The 19,743-nt window shown below is 53.5% G+C and overlaps 1 protein-coding gene across 1 annotated transcript in view; it reads left to right on the top strand.

The window, feature by feature from the left end:
* The window catches only part of LOC124287075 (trifunctional purine biosynthetic protein adenosine-3-like), a 48,632-nt gene that overhangs the window by 8,990 nt on the left and 19,899 nt on the right, over positions 1-19,743 (top strand). The window contains 3 exon segments of the mRNA XM_046723554.1: positions 166-234; positions 578-703; positions 14,722-14,809. Coding sequence (XP_046579510.1) covers positions 166-234; positions 578-703; positions 14,722-14,809 — 283 coding nt within the window.

A 19,743-nucleotide genomic window follows, 5' to 3' on the forward strand; every position in this document is an offset into this window, starting at 1 on the left:
ACTGTCAGAACATTTTCATCTTTGTTTAAATACATCCATTTTGGGGGAATTCATGAGAAGTTCAGAAATAATTATCAATATTTTTGTAATGTGGGAAACATTTTGTGCGATATGTTTGGGGGGTAATTGAGTGTTGGATCTTCCTTACTATTTTTTATCCACCAGGCGAGGAAGTATGGAGATGCAGGGGATACTGTAGTGGTTGAGGAGTTCCTCAAGGGGGACGAGGTGTCGGTAAGTTGGTAATGTATAACTAGTCAGCAAGGGAACATGAGTAACTGCATGCTAAGTTTTCATTATGTACCATACAAAGATGAAGTAACTTGGTGCCATCTATTGGTTTGTCGTTCTTCAGATCATGTGTGAAGAAAATAGAAGTAGTGTGTACAGTTTCAGCAATAAATGCAATGAGAAGAGATAAGCAATTAGTATTAGTCAGAATGATAATCGTTGTTATTTTTGATTTAAACATGTTTTATTAACATGTTAAGATATGTGTTTGTTAGGCTGATATTACAGAGTTTATTCACCCAGGCAGGATGTTTGGACTGACGTGTGTATATATGTATTGTGACAGGTGTTGGCCTTCACTGATGGTGAGAATGTGTGTGTGATGCCACCGGCACAGGACCACAAGCAGTTGGAGGACGGGGACGGTGGACCCAACACAGGAGGCATGGGGGCTCTCTGTCCTTACCCCAAGGTAAGGCAGGACAACTAGGGCTTTTTGGGGGGAGGGGTCTGGAGCAGTCTGTCCCCACCCTAAGGCTATGCAGGACAGCAGGGGGTTTTGGGTACTCTATCCATTCCCTAGTGTTATGCAAGACGTCTGGGGGCAGTCTGTCAGTTCCCCGAGGTAATGAATAATAGCAAGGAGGTTGGGAGAGTCTGTCTGTACCCCAAGGTAGTGCAGGACAGCAAGGGGATCTGGGGGATCTGTCTGAACCCCAAAGATGTGTAGGACAACAAGGGGGTCTGTCCATACCCCAAGGTAGTGCAGGACAGTGAGGGGGTCTGTCCATACCCCAAGGTAGTGTAGGACAACAAGGGGGTCTGTCCATACCCCAAGGCAGTGCAGGACAGTGAGGGGGTCTGTCCATACCCCAAGGTAGTGCAGAACTGAGGGGGTCTGTCCATACCCCAAGGTAGTGCATGACATTGAGGGGGTTCTGTCCATACCCCAAGGTAGTGCAGGACAGTGAGGGGGTCTGTCCATACCCCAAGGTAGTGCAGGACAGCGAGGGGGTCTGTCCATACCCCAAGGTAGTGCAGGACAATGAGGGGGTTTGTCCATACCCCAAGGTAGTGCATGACATTGAGGGGGGTTTGTCCATACCCCAAGGTAGTGCATGACATTGAGGGGGTCTGTCCATACCCCAAAGTAGTGCAGGACAACAAGGGGTCTGTCCATACCCCAAGGTAGTGCAGGACAGTGAGGGGGTCTGTCCATACCCCAAGGTAGTACAGGACAGTGAGGGGGTCTGTCCATAACCCAAGGTAGTGCAGGACAGCGAGGGGGTCTGTCCATCCCCAAAGGTAGTGCAGGACAATGAGGGGGGTTTGTCCATACCCCAAGGTAGTGCAGGACAGCGAGGGGGTCTGTATACCCCAAGGTAGTGCAGGACAGCGAGGGGGTCTGTCCATACCCCAAGGTAGTGCAGGACAGTGAGGGGGTCTGTCCATAACCCAAGGTAGTGCAGGACAGTGAGGGGGTCTGTCCATACCCCAAGGTAGTGCAGGACAGCGAGGGGGTCTGTCCATACCCCAAGGTAGTGCAGGACAGTGAGGGGGTATGTCCATACCCCAAGGTAGTGCAGGGCAGCGAGGGGGTCTGGGCATTTGTCCATACCCCAAGGTAGTGCAGGACAGCAAGGGGGTCTGGGCATTTGTCCATAACCCAAGGTAGTGCAGGACAGTGAGGGGGTCTGTCCATACCCCAAGGTAGTGCAGGACAACAAGTGGGTCTGTCCATACCCCAAAGTAGTGCAGGACAGTGAGGGGGTCTGTCCATACCCCAAGGTAGTGCAGGACAGTGAGGGGGTCTGTATACCCCAAGGTAGTGCAGGACAGCTAGGGGATCTGTCCAGACCCCAAGGTAGTGCAGGACAGTGAGGGTCTGTCCATACCCCAAGGTAGTGCAGGACAGCGAGGGGTCTGTCCATACCCCCAAGGTAGTGCAGGACAGTGAGGGGTCTGTCCATACCCCAAGGTAGTGCAGGACAGCCAGGGGTCTGTCCATATCCCAAGGTAGTGCAGGACAGCTAGGGATCTGTCCATACCCCAAGGTAGTGCAGGTCAGTGAGGGGTCTGCTCATACCCCAATGTAGTGCAGGGCAGTGAGGGGGTCTTTCCATACCCCAAGGTAGTGCAGGACAGCTAGGGGATCTGGGGTCAGTCCATACCAGACAGTGAGGGGGGTCCAGTGTGGGTTCTGTTCATACCCCAAGGTAGTGCAGAACAGTGAGGGGGTCTGTCCATACCCCAAGGTAGTGCAGGACAGCGAGGGGGTCTGTATACCCCAAGGTAGTGCAGGACAGCGAGGGGGTCTGTCCATACCCCAAGGTAGTGCAGGACAGTGAGGGGGTCTGTCCATAACCCAAGGTAGTGCAGGACAGTGAGGGGGTCTGTCCATACCCCAAGGTAGTGCAGGACACCGAGGGGGTCTGTCCATACCCCAAGGTAGTGCAGGACAGTGAGGGGGTATGTCCATACCCCAAGGTAGTGCAGGGCAGCGAGGGGTCTGGGCATTTGTCCATACCCCAAGGTAGTGCAGGACAGCAAGGGGGTCTGGGCATTTGTCCATAACCCAAGGTAGTGCAGGACAGTGAGGGGTCTGTCCATACCCCAAGGTAGTGTAGGACAACAAGGGGGTCTGTCCATACCCCAAGGCAGTGCAGGGACAGTGAGGGGGTCTGTCCATTCCCAAGGTAGTGCAGAACAGTGAGGGGGGTCTGTCCATACCCCAAGGTAGTGCATGACATTGAGGGGGTTCTGTCCATACCCCAAGGTAGTGCAGGACAGTGAGGGGGTCTGTCCATACCCCAAGGTAGTGCAGGACAGCGAGGGGGTCTGTCCATACCCCAAGGTAGTGCAGGACAATGAGGGGGGTTTGTCCATACCCCAAGGTAGTGCATGACATTGAGGGGGGTTTGTCCATACCCCAAGGTAGTGCATGACATTGAGGGGGGTCTGTCCATACCCCAAAGTAGTGCAGGACAACAAGGGGGTCTGTCCATACCCCAAGGTAGTGCAGGACAGCGGGGGGTCTGTCCATCCCCAAAGGTAGTGCAGGACAATGAGGGGGGTTTGTCCATGCCCCAAGGTAGTGCAGGACAGCGAGGGGTCTGTCCATACCCCAAGGTAGTGCAGGACAGCCGAGGGGTCTGTCCATACCCCAATGTAGTGCAGGGCAGTGAGGGGGTCTTTCCATACCCCAAAGGTAGTGCAGGACAGCTAGGGGATCTGGGGTCAGTCCATACCAGACAGTGAGGGGGTCCAGTGTGGGTTCTGTCCATACCCCAAGGTAGTGCAGAACAGTGAGGGGGTCTGTCCATACCCCAAGGTAGTGCAGGACAGCGAGGGGTCTGTATACCCCAAGGTAGTGCAGGACAGCGAGGGTCTCTGTCCATACCCCCAAGGTAGTGCAGGACAGTGAGGGGGTCTGTCCATAACCCAAGGTAGTGCAGGACAGTGAGGGGGTCTGTCCATACCCCAAGGTAGTGCAGGACAGCTGAGGGGTCTGTCCATACCCCAAGGTAGTGCAGGACAGTGAGGGGTATGTCCATACCCCAAGGTAGTGCAGGGCAGCGAGGGTCTGGGCATTTGTCCATACCCCAAGGTAGTGCAGGACAGCAAGGGGGTCTGGGCATTTGTCCATAACCCAAGGTAGTGCAGGACAGTGAGGGGTCTGTCCATACCCCAAGGTAGTGTAGGACAACAAGGGGGTCTGTCCATACCCCAAGGCAGTGCAGGACAGTGAGGGGTCTGTCCATACCCCAAGGTAGTGCAGACCAGTGAGGGGTCTGTCCATACCCCAAGGTAGTGCATGACATTGAGGGGTTCTGTCCATACCCCAAGGTAGTGCAGGACAGTGAGGGGTCTGTCCATACCCCAAGGTAGTGCAGGACAGCGAGGGGTCTGTCCATACCCCAAGGTAGTGCAGGACAATGAGGGGTTTTGTCCATACCCCAAGCAGTGCATGACATTGAGGGGGTTTGTCCATACCCCAAGGTAGTGCATGACATTGAGGGGGTCTGTCCATACCCCAAAGTAGTGCAGGACAACAAGGGGTCTGTCCATACCCCAAGGTAGTGCAGGACAGTGAGGGGGTCTGTCCATACCCCAAGGTAGTGCAGGACAGTGAGGGGTCTGTCCATAATCCAAGGTAGTGCAGGACAGCTGAGGGGGGTCTGTCCATCCCCAAAGGTAGTGCAGGACAATGAGGGGTTTGTCCATACCCCAAGGTAGTGCAGGACAGCGAGGGGTCTGTCCATACCCCAAGGTAGTGCAGGACAGCCGCAGGGGTCTGTCCATACCCCAATGTAGTGCAGGGCAGTGAGGGGTCTTTCCATACCCCAAGGTAGTGCAGGACAGCTAGGGGATCTGGGGTCAGTCCATACCACCAGACAGTGAGGGGGTCCAGTGTGGGTTCTGTCCATACCCCAAGGTAGTGCAGAACAGTGAGGGGTCTGTCCATACCCCAAGGTAGTGCAGGACAGCTGAGGGGTCTGTATACCCCAAGGTAGTGCAGTGCCATACCCCAAGGTAGTGCAGGACAGTGAGGGGTCTGTCCATAACCCAAGGTAGTGCAGGACAGTGAGGGGTCTGTCCATACCCCAAGGTAGTGCAGGACAGTGAGGGGTCTGTCCATACCCCAAGGTAGTGCAGGACAGTGAGGGGGTATGTCCATACACCCAAAAAGGTAGTGCAGGGCAGCTGAGGGGTCTGTCCATTTGTCCATACCCAAGGTAGTGCAGGACAGCAAGGGGGTCTGTCCATTTGTCCATGTCCCAAGGTAGTGCAGGACAGTGAGTCTGTGCCAGGTAGCAACAAGGGGTCCATCCCCAAGGCATTTGTCCCAGTACCCCAAGGTAGTGCATGACAGGTGAGGGGAGGGTCTGTCCATACCCCAAGGTAGTGTACAGGAGACAATGTGGGGATTTGTCCATACCCCAAGGTAGTGCAGGACAGTGAGGGGTCTGTCCATACCCCAAGGTTGAGTGCAGGACAGTGGGGGGTCTGTCCATACCCCAAAAGGTAGTGCAGGACAGCTGGGGGTCTGTCCAGACCCCAAGTGAGGGTGGTCCATACCCCAAGGTAGTGCCATAATCCAAGGTAGTGCAGGACAGCAGGGGTCTGTCCATCCCCAAAGGTAGTGCAGGACAGAGGGGTCTTATCCATACCCCAAGGTAGTGCAGGACAGTGAGGGGGTCTGTCCATACCCCAAGGTAGTGCAGGACATGAGGGGTCTACCGTCCATACCGTATGTGAGTGCAGAAGTCCAGTAGGAGTCTGTCCATACCCAAGGTAGTGCAGGACAGCTAGAGGGGTCTGTCCATACCCAACAGTGCAGGGGTCCAGTGAGGGTTCTGTCCATACCCCAAGGTAGTGCAGGACAGCTAGGGATCTGTCCATACCCCATACCCAGACAGTGAGGGTCAGCGAGGGTCTGTCCAGGTAGGTGGGAACAGGGGGTCTGTCCATACCCCAAGGTAGTGCAGGACAGTGAGGGGGTCTGTCCATAACCAAGGTAGTGCAGGACAGTGAGGGGGTCTGTCCATACCCCAGGTAGTGCAGGACAGTGAGGGGTCTGTCCATAACCCCAAGGTAGTGCAGGACAGTGAGGGGTCTGTCCATAACCCCCAGGCAGTGCAGGGGGGTAGTGCAGGACAGTGAGGGGGTCTGTCATACCCCAAGGTAGTGCAGGACAGTGAGGGTCTGTCCATACCCCAAAATAGTGTCTGTCCATACCCCAAGGTAGTGCAGGACAGTGAGGGGGTCTGTATACCCCAAGGTAGTGCAAGGACAGCTAGGATCTGTCCAGACCCCAAGGTAGTGCAGGACAGTGAGGGTCTGTCCATACCCCAAGGCCAGTGCAGGACAGTGCAGGTCAGCCCCAAGGTAGTGCAAGGACAGTCTGTCCATACCCCAAGGTAGTGCAGGACAGGGGAGGAGGTCTGTCCAGACCCCAAGGTAGTGCAGGACAGTGAGGGGGTCTGTCAATACCCCAAGGTAGTGCAGGACAGCGAGGGGGTCTGTCCATATCCCAAGGTAGTGCAGGACAGCTAGGGGATCTGTCCATACCCCAAGGTAGTGCAGGTCAGTGAGGGGGTCTGCTCATACCCCAATGTAGTGCAGGGCAGTGAGGGGTCTTTCCATACCCCAAGGTAGTGCAGGACAGCTAGGGGATCTAGGGGTCAGTCCATACCAGACAGTGAGGGGGTCCAGTGTGGGTTCTGTCCATACCCCAAGGTAGTGCAGAACAGTGAGGGGGTCTGTCCATACCCCAAGGTAGTGCAGGACAGGGAGGGTCTGTATACCCCAAGGTGCAGTGCAGGACAGCGAGGGGATCTGTCCATACCCAAGGTGCAGTGCAGGACAGTGAGGGGTCTGTCCATAACCCAAGGTAGTGCAGGACAGTGAGGGGGTCTGTCCATACCCCAAGGTAGTGCAGGACAGCGGGGGGTCTGTCCATACCCCAATGTAGTGCAGGACAGTGAGGGGGTCTGTCCATACCCCAAAGTAGTGCAGGACAGTGAGGGGGTCTGTCCATACCCCAAGGTAGTGCAGGATAGTGAGGGGGTCTGTATACCCCAAGGTAGTGCAGGACAGCTAGGGGATCTGTCCAGACCCCAAGGTAGTGCAGGACAGTGAGGGTCTGTCCATACCCCAAGGTAGTGCAGGACAGCAGGGGTCTGTCCATACCCCAAGGTAGTGCAGGACAGCGAGGAGGTCTGTCCAGACCCCAAAGGTAGTGCAGGACAGTGAGGGGGTCTGTCCATACCCCAAAGGTAGTGCAGGACAGCGAGGGTCTGTCCATATCCCAAGGTAGTGCAGGACAGCTAGGGATCTGTCCATACCCCAAGGTAGTGCAGGTCAGTGAGGGGGTCTGCTCATACCCCAATGTAGTGCAGGGCAGTGAGGGGGTCTTTCCATACCCCAAAGGTAGTGCAGGACAGCTAGGGGATCTGGGGTCAGTCCATACCAGACAGTGAGGGGGTCCAGTGTGGGTTCTGTCCATACCCCAAGGTAGTGCAGAACAGTGAGGGGGTCTGTCCATACCCCAAGGTAGTGCAGGACAGCTGAGGGGGTCTGTATACCCCAAGGTAGTGCAGGACAGCGAGGGTCTGTCCATACCCCCAAGGTAGTGCAGGACAGTGAGGGGTCTGTCCATAACCCAAGGTAGTGCAGGACAGTGAGGGGGTCTGTCCATACCCCAAGGTAGTGCAGGACAGCTGAGGGGGTCTGTCCATACCCCAAGGTAGTGCAGGACAGTGAGGGGTATGTCCATACCCCAAAGGTAGTGCAGGGCAGCGAGGGGTCTGGGCATTTGTCCATACCCCAAGGTAGTGCAGGACAGCAAGGGGGTCTGGGCATTTGTCCATAACCCAAGGTAGTGCAGGACAGTGAGGGGGTCTGTCCATACCCCAAGGTAGTGTAGGACAACAAGGGGGTCTGTCCATAACCCAAGGCAGTGCAGGACAGTGAGGGGGTCTGTCCATACCCCAAGGTAGTGCAGAACAGTGAGGGGGTCTGTCCATACCCCAAGGTAGTGCATGACATTGAGGGGGTTCTGTCCATACCCCAAGGTAGTGCAGGACAGTGAGGGGGTCTGTCCATACCCCAAGGTAGTACAGGACAGTGAGGGGGTCTGTCCATAGCCCAAGGTAGTGCAGGACAGCGAGGGGTCTGTCCATCCCCAAAGGTAGTGCAGGACAATGAGGGGGTTTGTCCATACCCCAAGGTAGTGCAGGACAGCTGGGGGTCTGTCCATACCCCAAGGTAGTGCAGGACAGCGAGGGGTCTGTCCATACCCCAAGGTAGTGCAGGACAGTGAGGGGTCTGTCCATACCCCAAGGTAGTGCAGGACAACAAGTGGGTCTGTCCATACCCCAAAGTAGTGCAGGACAGTGAGGGGTCTGTCCATACCCCAAAGGTAGTGCAGGACAGTGAGGGGGTCTGTATACCCCAAGGTAGTGCAGGACAGCTAGGGGATCTGTCCAGACCCCAAGGTAGTGCAGGACAGTGAGGGTCTGTCCATACCCCAATGTAGTGCAGGACAGCTGAGGGGGTCTGTCCATACCCCAAGGTAGTGCAGGACAGCGAGGAGGTCTGTCCAGACCCCAAGGTAGTGCAGGACAGTGAGGGGTCTGTCCATACCCCAAGGTAGTGCAGGACAGCGAGGGGTCTGTCCATATCCCAAGGTAGTGCAGGACAGCTAGGGGATCTGTCCATACCCCAAGGTAGTGCAGGTCAGTGAGGGGTCTGCTCATACCCCAATGTAGTGCAGGGCAGTGAGGGGGTCTTTCCATACCCCAAGGTAGTGCAGGACAGCTAGGGGATCTGGGGTCAGTCCATACCAGACAGTGAGGGGGGTCCAGTGTGGGTTCTGTCCATACCCCAAGGTAGTGCAGAACAGTGAGGGGGTCTGTCCATACCCCAAGGTAGTGCAGGACAGCTGGGGGTCTGTATACCCCAAGGTAGTGCAGGACAGCTGAGGGGTCTGTCCATACCCCAAGGTAGTGCAGGACAGTGAGGGGGTCTGTCCATAACCCAAGGTAGTGCAGGAGAGTGAAGGGGTCTGTCCATACCCCAAGGTAGTGCAGGACAGCGAGGGGGTCTGTCCATACCCCAAGGTAGTGCAGGACAGTGAGGGGGTATGTCCATACCCCAAGGTAGTGCAGGGCAGCGAGGGGGTCTGGGCATTTGTCCATACCCCAAGGTAGTGCAGGACAGCAAGGGGGTCTGGGCATTTGTCCATAACCCAAGGTAGTGCAGGACAGTGAGGGGGTCTGTCCATACCCCAAGGTAGTGCAGGACAACAAGTGGGTCTGTCCATACCCCAAAGTAGTGCAGGACAGTGAGGGGGTCTGTCCATACCCCAAGGTAGTGCAGGACAGTGAGGGGGTCTGTATACCCCAAGGTAGTGCAGGACAGCTAGGGGATCTGTCCATACCCCAAGGTAGTGCAGGACAGTGAGGGTCTGTCCATACCCCAAGGTAGTGCAGGACAGCGAGGGGGTCTGTCCATACCCCAAGGTAGTGCAGGACAGTGAGGGGGTCTGTCCATACCCCAAGGTAGTGCAGGACAGCGAGGGGGTCTGTCCATATCCCAAGGTAGTGCAGGACAGCTAGGGGATCTGTCCATACCCCAAGGTAGTGCAGGTCAGTGAGGGGGTCTGCTCATACCCCAATGTAGTGCAGGGCAGTGAGGGGGTCTTTCCATACCCCAAGGTAGTGCAGGACAGCTAGGGGATCTGGGGTCAGTCCATACCAGACAGTGAGGGGGGTCCAGTGTGGGTTCTGTCCATACCCCAAGGTAGTGCAGAACAGTGAGGGGGTCTGTCCATACCCCAAGGTAGTGCAGGACAGCGAGGGGGTCTGTATACCCCAAGGTAGTGCAGGACAGCGAGGGGGTCTGTCCATACCCCAAGGTAGTGCAGGACAGTGAGGGGGTCTGTCCATAACCCAAGGTAGTGCAGGACAGTGAGGGGTCTGTCCATACCCCAAGGTAGTGCAGGACAAGCGAGGGGGTCTGTCCATACCCCAAGGTAGTGCAGGACAGTGAGGGGTATGTCCATACCCCAAGGTAGTGCAGGGCAGCGAGGGGGTCTGGGCATTTGTCCATACCCCAAGGTAGTGCAGGACAGCAAGGGGGTCTGGGCATTTGTCCATAACCCAAGGTAGTGCAGGACAGTGAGGGGGTCTGTCCATACCCCAAGGTAGTGTAGGACAACAAGGGGGTCTGTCCATACCCCAAGGCAGTGCAGGACAGTGAGGGGGTCTGTCCATACCCCAAGGTAGTGCAGAACAGTGAGGGGGTCTGTCCATACCCCAAGGTAGTGCATGACATTGAGGGGGTTCTGTCCATACCCCAAGGTAGTGCAGGACAGTGAGGGGGTCTGTCCATACCCCAAGGTAGTGCAGGACAGCGAGGGGGTCTGTCCATACCCCAAGGTAGTGCAGGACAATGAGGGGGGTTTGTCCATACCCCAAGGTAGTGCATGACATTGAGGGGGGTTTGTCCATACCCCAAGGTAGTGCATGACATTGAGGGGGGTCTGTCCATACCCCAAAGTAGTGCAGGACAACAAGGGGGTCTGTCCATACCCCAAGGTAGTGCAGGACAGTGAGGGGGTCTGTCCATACCCCAAGGTAGTGCAGGACAGTGAGGGGGTCTGTCCATAACCCAAGGTAGTGCAGGACAGCGAGGGGGTCTGTCCATCCCCAAAGGTAGTGCAGGACAATGAGGGGGGTTTGTCCATACCCCAAGGTAGTGCAGGACAGCGAGGGGGTCTGTCCATACCCCAAGGTAGTGCAGGACAGCGAGGGGGTCTGTCCATACCCCAATGTAGTGCAGGGCAGTGAGGGGGTCTTTCCATACCCCAAGGTAGTGCAGGACAGCTAGGGGATCTGGGGTCAGTCCATACCAGACAATGAGGGGGGTCCAGTGTGGGTTCTGTCCATACCCCAAGGTAGTGCAGAACAGTGAGGGGGTCTGTCCATACCCCAAGGTAGTGCAGGACAGCGAGGGGGTCTGTATACCCCAAGGTAGTGCAGGACAGCGAGGGGGTCTGTCCATACCCCAAGGTAGTGCAGGACAGTGAGGGGGTCTGTCCATAACCCAAGGTAGTGCAGGACAGTGAGGGGGTCTGTCCATACCCCAAGGTAGTGCAGGACAGCGAGGGGGTCTGTCCATACCCCAAGGTAGTGCAGGACAGTGAGGGGTATGTCCATACCCCAAGGTAGTGCAGGGCAGCTGAGGGTCTGGGCATTTGTCCATACCCCAAAGGTAGTGCAGGACAGCAAGGGGGTCTGGGCATTTGTCCATAACCCAAGGTAGTGCAGGACAGTGAGGGGGTCTGTCCATACCCCAAGGTAGTGCAGGACAACAAGTGGGTCTGTCCATACCCCAAAGTAGTGCAGGACAGTGAGGGGTCTGTCCATACCCCAAAGGTAGTGCAGGACAGTGAGGGGGGTCTGTATACCCCAAGGTAGTGCAGGACAGCTAGGGGGGATCTGTCCAGACCCCAAGGTAGTGCAGGACAGTGAGGGTCTGTCCATACCCCAAGGTAGTGCAGGACAGCGAGGGGGTCTGTCCATACCCCAAGGTAGTGCAGGACAGTGAGGGGGTCTGTCCATACCCCAAGGTAGTGCAGGACAGCGAGGGGGTCTGTCCATATCCCAAGGTAGTGCAGGTCAGTGAGGGGGTCTGCTCATACCCCAAGGTAGTGCAGGGCAGTGAGGGGGTCTTTCCATACCCCAAGGTAGTGCAGGACAGCTAGGGGATCTGGGGTCAGTCCATACCAGACAGTGAGGGGGGTCCAGTGTGGGTTCTGTCCATACCCCAAGGTAGTGCAGAACAGTGAGGGGGTCTGTCCATACCCCAAGGTAGTGCAGGACAGGGAGGGGGTCTGTATACCCCAAGGTAGTGCAGGACAGCGAGGGGGTCTGTCCATACCCCAAGGTAGTGCAGGACAGTGAGGGGGTCTGTCCATAACCCAAGGTAGTGCAGGACAGTGAGGGGGTCTGTCCATACCCCAAGGTAGTGCAGGGCAGCGAGGGGGTCTGGGCATTTGTCCATACCCCAAGGTAGTGCAGGACAGCAAGGGGGTCTGGGCATTTGTCCATAACCCAAGGTAGTGCAGGACAGTGAGGGGGTCTGTCCATACCCCAAGGTAGTGTAGGACAACAAGGGGGTCTGTCCATACCCCAAGGCAGTGCAGGACAGTGAGGGGGTCTGTCCATACCCCAAAGTAGTGCAGAACAGTGAGGGGGTCTGTCCATACCCCAAGGTAGTGCATGACATTGAGGGGTTCTGTCCATACCCCCAAGGTAGTGCAGGACAGTGAGGGGTCTGTCCATACCCCAAAGGTAGTGCAGGACAGCTGCGAGGGGTCTGTCCATACCCCAAGGTAGTGCAGGACAATGAGGGGGTTTGTCCATACCCCAAGGTAGTGCATGACATTGAGGGGGTTTGTCCATACCCCAAGGTAGTGCATGACATTGAGGGGGGTCTGTCCATACCCCAAAGTAGTGCAGGACAACAAGGGGGTCTGTCCATACCCCAAGGTAGTGCAGGACAGTGAGGGGGTCTGTCCATACCCCAAGGTAGTGCAGGACAGTGAGGGGGTCTGTCCATAACCCAAGGTAGTGCAGGAAAGCGAGGGGGTCTGTCCATCCCCAAAGGTAGTGCAGGACAATGAGGGGGGTTTGTCCATACCCCAAGGTAGTGCAGGACAGCGAGGGGGTCTGTCCATACCCCAAGGTAGTGCAGGACAGCGAGGGGGTCTGTCCATACCCCAAGGTAGTGCAGGACAGTGAGGGGGTCTGTCCATACCCCAAGGTAGTGCAGGACAACAAGTGGGTCTGTCCATACCCCAAAGTAGTGCAGGACAGTGAGGGGGTCTGTCCATACCCCAAGGTAGTGCAGGACAGTGAGGGGGTCTGTATACCCCAAGGTAGTGCAGGACAGCTAGGGGATCTGTCCAGACCCCAAGGTAGTGCAGGACAGTGAGGGTCTGTCCATACCCCAAGGTAGTGCAGGACAGCGAGGGGGTCTGTCCATACCCCAAGGTAGTGCAGGACAGCGAGGAGGTCTGTCCAGACCCCAAGGTAGTGCAGGACAGTGAGGGGGTCTGTCCATACCCCAAGGTAGTGCAGGACAGCGAGGGGGTCTGTCCATATCCCAAGGTAGTGCAGGACAGCTAGGGGATCTGTCCATACCCCAAGGTAGTGCAGGTCAGTGAGGGGGTCTGTCCATACCCCAATGTAGTGCAGGGCAGTGAGGGGGTCTTTCCATACCCCAAGGTAGTGCAGGACAGCTTGGGGATCTGGGGTCAGTCCATACCAGACAGTGAGGGGGGTCCAGTGTGGGTTCTGTCCATACCCCAAGGTAGTGCAGAACAGTGAGGGTCTGTCCATACCCCAAGGTAGTGCAGGACAGGGAGGGGGTCTGTATACCCCAAGGTAGTGCAGGACAGCGAGGGGGTCTGTCCATACCCCAAGGTAGTGCAGGACAGTGAGGGGGTCTGTCCATAACCCAAGGTAGTGCAGGACAGTGAGGGGGTCTGTCCATACCCCAAGGTAGTGCAGGACAGCGAGGGGGTCTGTCCATACCCCAAGGTAGTGCAGGACAGTGAGGGGGTATGTCCATACCCCAAGGTAGTGCAGGGCAGCGAGGGGGTCTGGGCATTTGTCCATACCCCAAGGTAGTGCAGGACAGCAAGGGGGTCTGGGCATTTGTCCATAACCCAAGGTAGTGCAGGACAGCAAGGGGGTCTGGGCATTTGTCCATAACCCAAGGTAGTGCAGGACAGCAAGGAGTCTGTGGTCTGTCCATAATCCAAGGTAGTGCAGGACAGCAAGGGGGTCTGGGCATTTGTCCATAACCCAAGGTAGTGCAGGACAGCAAGGAGTCTGTGGTCTGTTCATACCCCAAGGTAGTGCAGGACAGTGAGGGGGTGTGGATTTTGTCCATACCCCCAAAGTAGTGCAGGACAGCAAGGGGGTCTATTGTCTGTCCTTACCCCAAGGTAGTGCAGGACAGCAAGGAGGTGTAGGGGGTCTGTGAAAACCCCTTAGTAGTGCAGAACAGCAAGGGGCTCTGTTAAAACCCCTTGGTAGTGCAGGACAGCAAGGGGGTCTGGTGGGTCTGTGAAAACCCCTTGGTAGTGCAGGACAGCAAGGAGGTATAGTGGGTCTGTGAAAACCCCTTGGTAGTGCAGGACAGCAAGGGGGTCTGTGAATACCCCTTGGTAGTGCAGGACAGCAAGGAGGTCTAGGGGGTCTGTGAAAACCCCTTGATAGTGCAGGACAGCAAGGGGGTCTGTGAATACCCCTTGGTAGTGCAGGACAGCAAGGAGGTCTAGTGGGTCTATGAAAACCCCTTGGTAGTGCAGGACAGCAAGGGGGTCTGTGAATACCCCTTGGTAGTGCAGGACAGCAAGGGGGTCTGGTGGGTCTGTGAAAACCCCTTGGTAGTGCAGGACAGCAAGGAGGTCTAGTGGGTCTGTGAAAACCCCTTGGTAGTGCAGGACAGCAAGGGGGTCTGTGAATACCCCTTGGTAGTGCAGGACAGCAAGGAGGTCTAGGGGGTCTGTGAAAACCCCTTGGTAGTGCAGGACAGCAAGGGGGTCTAGGGGGTTTGTGAAAACCCCTTGGTAGTGCAGGACAGCAAGGGGGTCTGTGAATACCCCTTGGTAGTGCAGGACAGCAAGGAGGTCTAGGGGGTCTGTGAAAACCCCTTGGTAGTGCAGGACAGCAAGGAGGTCTAGGGGGTCTGTGAAAACCCCTTGGTAGTGCAGGACAGCAAGGGGGTCTGGGGGTCTGTCCATACCCCAAGGTGGTGCACAACAACAAGAGGTTCTGGGGACAGTCTGTCCATATCCCAATCTCATGGTTGACAATGCTCCCAATTCAAGCTAATAAGCCTGCTAATATTCAATAGATTATTCACTCACTTACTCATAATACACTATGTGTTAAATATACTCTTTTGCAGCTTTCAGCAGAAGATTTGAAGAAAATAACGACAGACATTTTGGAGAAAACGGTGAAAGGTCTGAAAAACGAAGAGAGGAAATATGTTGGTAAGAAATCCAGTAAGGCACATCCACCATCCACATGGTCCTTTGTACAGGGCAGATGGGGCAAATCACACAAATAAACATTGGTCAGAGTTGTTTGCTATTGAGAATGTCTAGGTCCTGCCCCACACTGATCCACTGGTGAGAATAACTAGGTCCTGCCCCACACTGATCCACTACTGAGAATAACTAGGTCCTGCCCAACACTGATCCACTGGTGAGAATAACTAGGTCCTGCCCCACACTGATCCACTACTGAGAATAACTAGGTCCTGCCCCACACTGATCCACTACTGAGAATAACTAGGTCCTACCCCACACTGATCCACTACTGAGAATAACTAGGTCCTACCCAACACTGATCCACTACTGAGAATAACTAGGTCCTGCCCAACACTGATCCACTGGTGAGAATAACTAGGTCCTGCCCCACACTGATCCACTACTGAGAATAACTAGGTCCTGCCCCACACTGATCCACTACTGAGAATAACTAGGTCCTGCCCCACACTGATCCACTACTGAGAATAACTAGGTCCTGCCCCACACTGATCCACTACTGAGAATAACTAGGTCCTACCCAACACTGATCCACTACTGAGAATAACTAGGTCCTGCCCAACACTGATCCACTACCGAGAATAACTAGGTCCTTGGAACAGACGATGACTTTATGCAAATTAGTGTGTGACGATATTGTATTACAAAGGACACTTTTTAAATGCCCAATTTGAAATTAGACATAGATTCATTATAAACGATAGCTGACGTAAAAAATAATAACTTTTATGCTGAAACTATTAAGAATGTAGCTACTAGCTACCATGCAGTCTCACTGTCACTATAAAAAGAAACAGATAGGAGGGGTCGTCACAAAAGCCAAACCTGGGGTCGAGCTGGGGGAAAGAGATATCAGCTAAGATGAGATAATCCTTTAGGGAAATTATAATGGGGAGGTACATGGCACATCATAACAATTTACAAATAGTATCCAGTCCTATCGATCTTCTGGTGGTCATGCCACCTATATACTACCATGCGTTTCTATGGTTTTCGGGTATCATACTCTTTTACATATCTCAACATAAACTTTATGAAAGAAAGACACGTAAGATATTAATTAATAGATGAGACATAGTCAACACACATGAAAAAGCACAAAATATCTTTGAGATGACCCGTTGTGCCTGTAGGCAGCATGTGCATTTCATGCCAGGTGAGTCAACGGTCCGTCGTCATACCTGGCTGAGCGACCTAATTGCCATCTATAGTCTGATCTACTGTTTTCAGCAACTATTCATATTTTTTCTAAGTTTTGCCCGATTTTATGAGCAAACATGCTTTTCTGGATATCGTCATATGCATCCCACTGAACGCCCAGTTAGGCCGAAGTGGGTTATTTCGACATATCCTATTTGCAAGTGTGTTAATGTTAGGGATACTGAGTAACAGCCTAAAAACAGTTGTTTTTTTATTTCCGACAGTACTTTAGGTCCTGTCCCACACTGATCCACTATTAAAAATAACCAGGTCCTGCCCAAAACTGATCGACTGGTGAGAATAACTAGGTCCTGCCCCACACTGATCCACTGGTGAGAATAACCATGTCCTGCCCCACTATTAAAAATAACCAGGTCCTGCCCCACACTGATCCACTACTGAGAATAACCAGGTCCTGCCCCACACTGATCCACTGGTGAGAATAACCAGATCCTGCCCCACACTGATCCACTACTGAGAATAACTAGGTCCTGCCCCACACTGATCCACCACTGAGAATAACTAGGTCCTGCCCCACACTGATCCACTACTGAGAATAACTAGGTCCTGATCCACTACTGAGAATAACTAGGTCCTGCCCCACACTGATCCACCACTGAGAATAACTAGGTCCTGCCCCACACTGATCCACTACTGAGAATAACTAGGTCCTGCCCCACCCTGATCCACTACTGAGAATAACCAGGTCCTGCCCCACACTGATCCACCACTGAGAATAACTAGGTCCTGCCCCACACTGATCCACTGGTGAGAATAACTAGGTCCTGCCCTACACTGATCCACTACTGAGAATAACCAGGTCCTGCCCCACACTGATCCACTGGTGAGAATAACTAGGTCCTGCCCTACACTGATCCACTGACCTACTACTGAGAATAACTAGGTCCTGTGGGAAAGAGATATCAGCTAAGATGAGATAATCCTTAGGGGAAATTATAATGGGAGGTACATGGCACATCATAAATTACTGAGAATAACTAGTCCTGCTCGATTCTTCTGGTGGTCATACTACCTAGATACTACCATGCTTCTATGGTCCTCGGTATCATACTTCTTTACATATCTCAACATCAACTTTATGAAAGAAAGACACGTAGGATATCCGCTCCTACATGAGACATAGTCACACACATGAAAAGCACATAATATCTTTGAGATCCTGCAAGCAGTTCGTAGGCATGTGCACTTTCATGCCAGGTGAGTCAACGGGTCAGGTCGTCCTGCCTGGCTGAGCCACCTAATTGCCATCTACTGAGAATAATCTAGGGTCCTCAGGCCCCTATTCATATGATTTCAAGTTTTGGGTTCATTTTATGAGCATAATGTTTTCTGGAGATCACATATGCCCCACACTGATCGCTTCCAGTCGAGGTGGTCCTGCCCCACACTGATCCACTATTAAGAATAACTAGGTCCTGCCCTCTACACTGATCCACTATTGAGAATAACTAGGTCCTGCCTCACACTGATCCACTATTGAGAATAATCCAGGTCCTGCCCCTACACTAATCCACTACTAAGAATAACTAGGTCCTGCCCCTACACTGATCCACTATTAAGAATAACTAGGTCCTGCCCCACACTGATCCACTATTAAGAATAACTAGGTCCTGCCCCACACTGATCCACTATTAAGAATAACTAGGTCCTGCCCCACACTGATCCACTATTGAGAATAACTAGGGTCCTGCCCTACACTGATCCACTATTAAGAATAACTAGGTCCTGCCCTACACTGATCCACTATTGAGAATAACTAGGTCCTGCCCCTACACTGAATCCACTATTAAGAATAACTAGGTCCTGCCCTACACTGAATCCACTACTGAGAATAACTAGGTCCTGCCCCAAACTAGATCCACTACTAAGAATAACCAGGTCCTGCCCTACACTGATCCACTACTGGTCCACTAAATAACTAGGTCCTGCCCCTACACTAATCCACTATTAAGAATAACTAGGTCCTGCCCCTACACTGATCCACTATTAAGAATAACCAGGTCCTGCCCCTACACTGATCCACTGGTTAAGAATAACTAGGTCCTGCCCTACACTGATCCACTACTAAGAATAACTAGGTCCTGCCCCTACACTGAATCCACTACTAAGAATAACTAGGTCCTGCCCCACACTAATCCACTATTAAGAATAACTAGGTCCTGCCCTACACTGATCCACTACTAAGATCCACTACTGCCCCCAGAATAACTATGACCTAATCTGGGTCCTGCCCCTACACTGATCCACTACTAAGAATAACTAGGTCCTGCCCACACTGAATCCACTATTGAGAATAACTAGGTCCTGCCCTACACTAATCCACTACTAAGAATAACTAGGTCCTGCCCCACACACTGATCCACTACTAAGAATAACTAGGTCCTGCCCCTACACTGATCCACTATTAAGAATAACTAGGTCCTGCCCTACACTGATCCACTGGGTGAAGAATAACTAGGTCCTGCCCCTCACTGATCCACTATTAAGAATAACTAGGTCCTGCCCCTACACTGATCCACTACTGAGAATAACTAGGTCCTGCCCCACACTGATCCACTATTAAGAATAACTAGGTCCTGCCCCACACTGACCATATTAAGAATAACCAGGTCCTGCCCCACACTGATCCACTATTAAGAATAACTAGGTCCTGCCCCTACACTGATCCACTATTAAGAATAACTAGGTCCTGCCCCACACTGATCCACTATTGAGAATAACTTGGTTCTGCCCTGCACTGATCCACTATTGAGAATAACTAGGTCCTGCCCCTACACTGATCCACTATTAAGAATAACTAGGTCCTGCCCCTCAACACTGACCATCCACTAGGAATAACTAGGTCTGCCCTACACTGATCCACTACCGAGAATAACTAGGTCCTGCCCCTACACTAACCACTATTAAGAATAACTAGGTCCTGCCCCACACTGATCCACTACTGAGAATAACTAGGTCCTGCCCCAACACTGATCCACTACTGAGAATAACTAGGTCCTGCCCTACACTGATCCACTATTGAGAATAACTAGGTCCTGCCTCCCTACACTGATCCACTATTGAGAATAACTAGGTCCTGCCCCACACTGATCCACTATTAAGAATAACTAGGTCCTGCCCCTACACTGATCCACTAGAATACTAGGTCCTGCCCCTACACTGATCCACTACTGAGAATAACTAGGTCCTGCCCCTACACTGATCCACTACTTCGAGAATAACTAGGTCCTGCCCCCTACACTGAATCCACTACCTAAGAATAACTAGGTCCTGCCCCACACTGATCCACTACTGAGAATAACTAGGTCCTGCCCTACACTGATCCACTGGTGAGAATAACTAGGTCCTGCCCCACACTGATCCACTACTGAGAATAACTAGGTCCTGCCCCACACTGATCCACTACTGAGAATAACTAGGTCCTGCCCCACACTGACCATAACTAGGTCCTGCCCCACACTGATCCACTACTGAGAATAACTAGGTCCTGCCCAACACTGATCCACTACTGAGAATAACTAGGTCCTGCCCTACACTGATCCACTGGTGAGAATAACTTGGTTCTGCCCCTCACTGATCCACTACTGAGAATAACTAGGTCCTGCCCCCTACACTGATCCACTACTGATCCACTAGGTGCCCTGCCCCATCACTAC

This window comes from Haliotis rubra, unplaced genomic scaffold, assembly GCF_003918875.1.
Source record: "Haliotis rubra isolate DU_JTF1 unplaced genomic scaffold, ASM391887v1 Scf4, whole genome shotgun sequence".
Taxonomy (NCBI): domain Eukaryota; kingdom Metazoa; phylum Mollusca; class Gastropoda; order Lepetellida; family Haliotidae; genus Haliotis; species Haliotis rubra.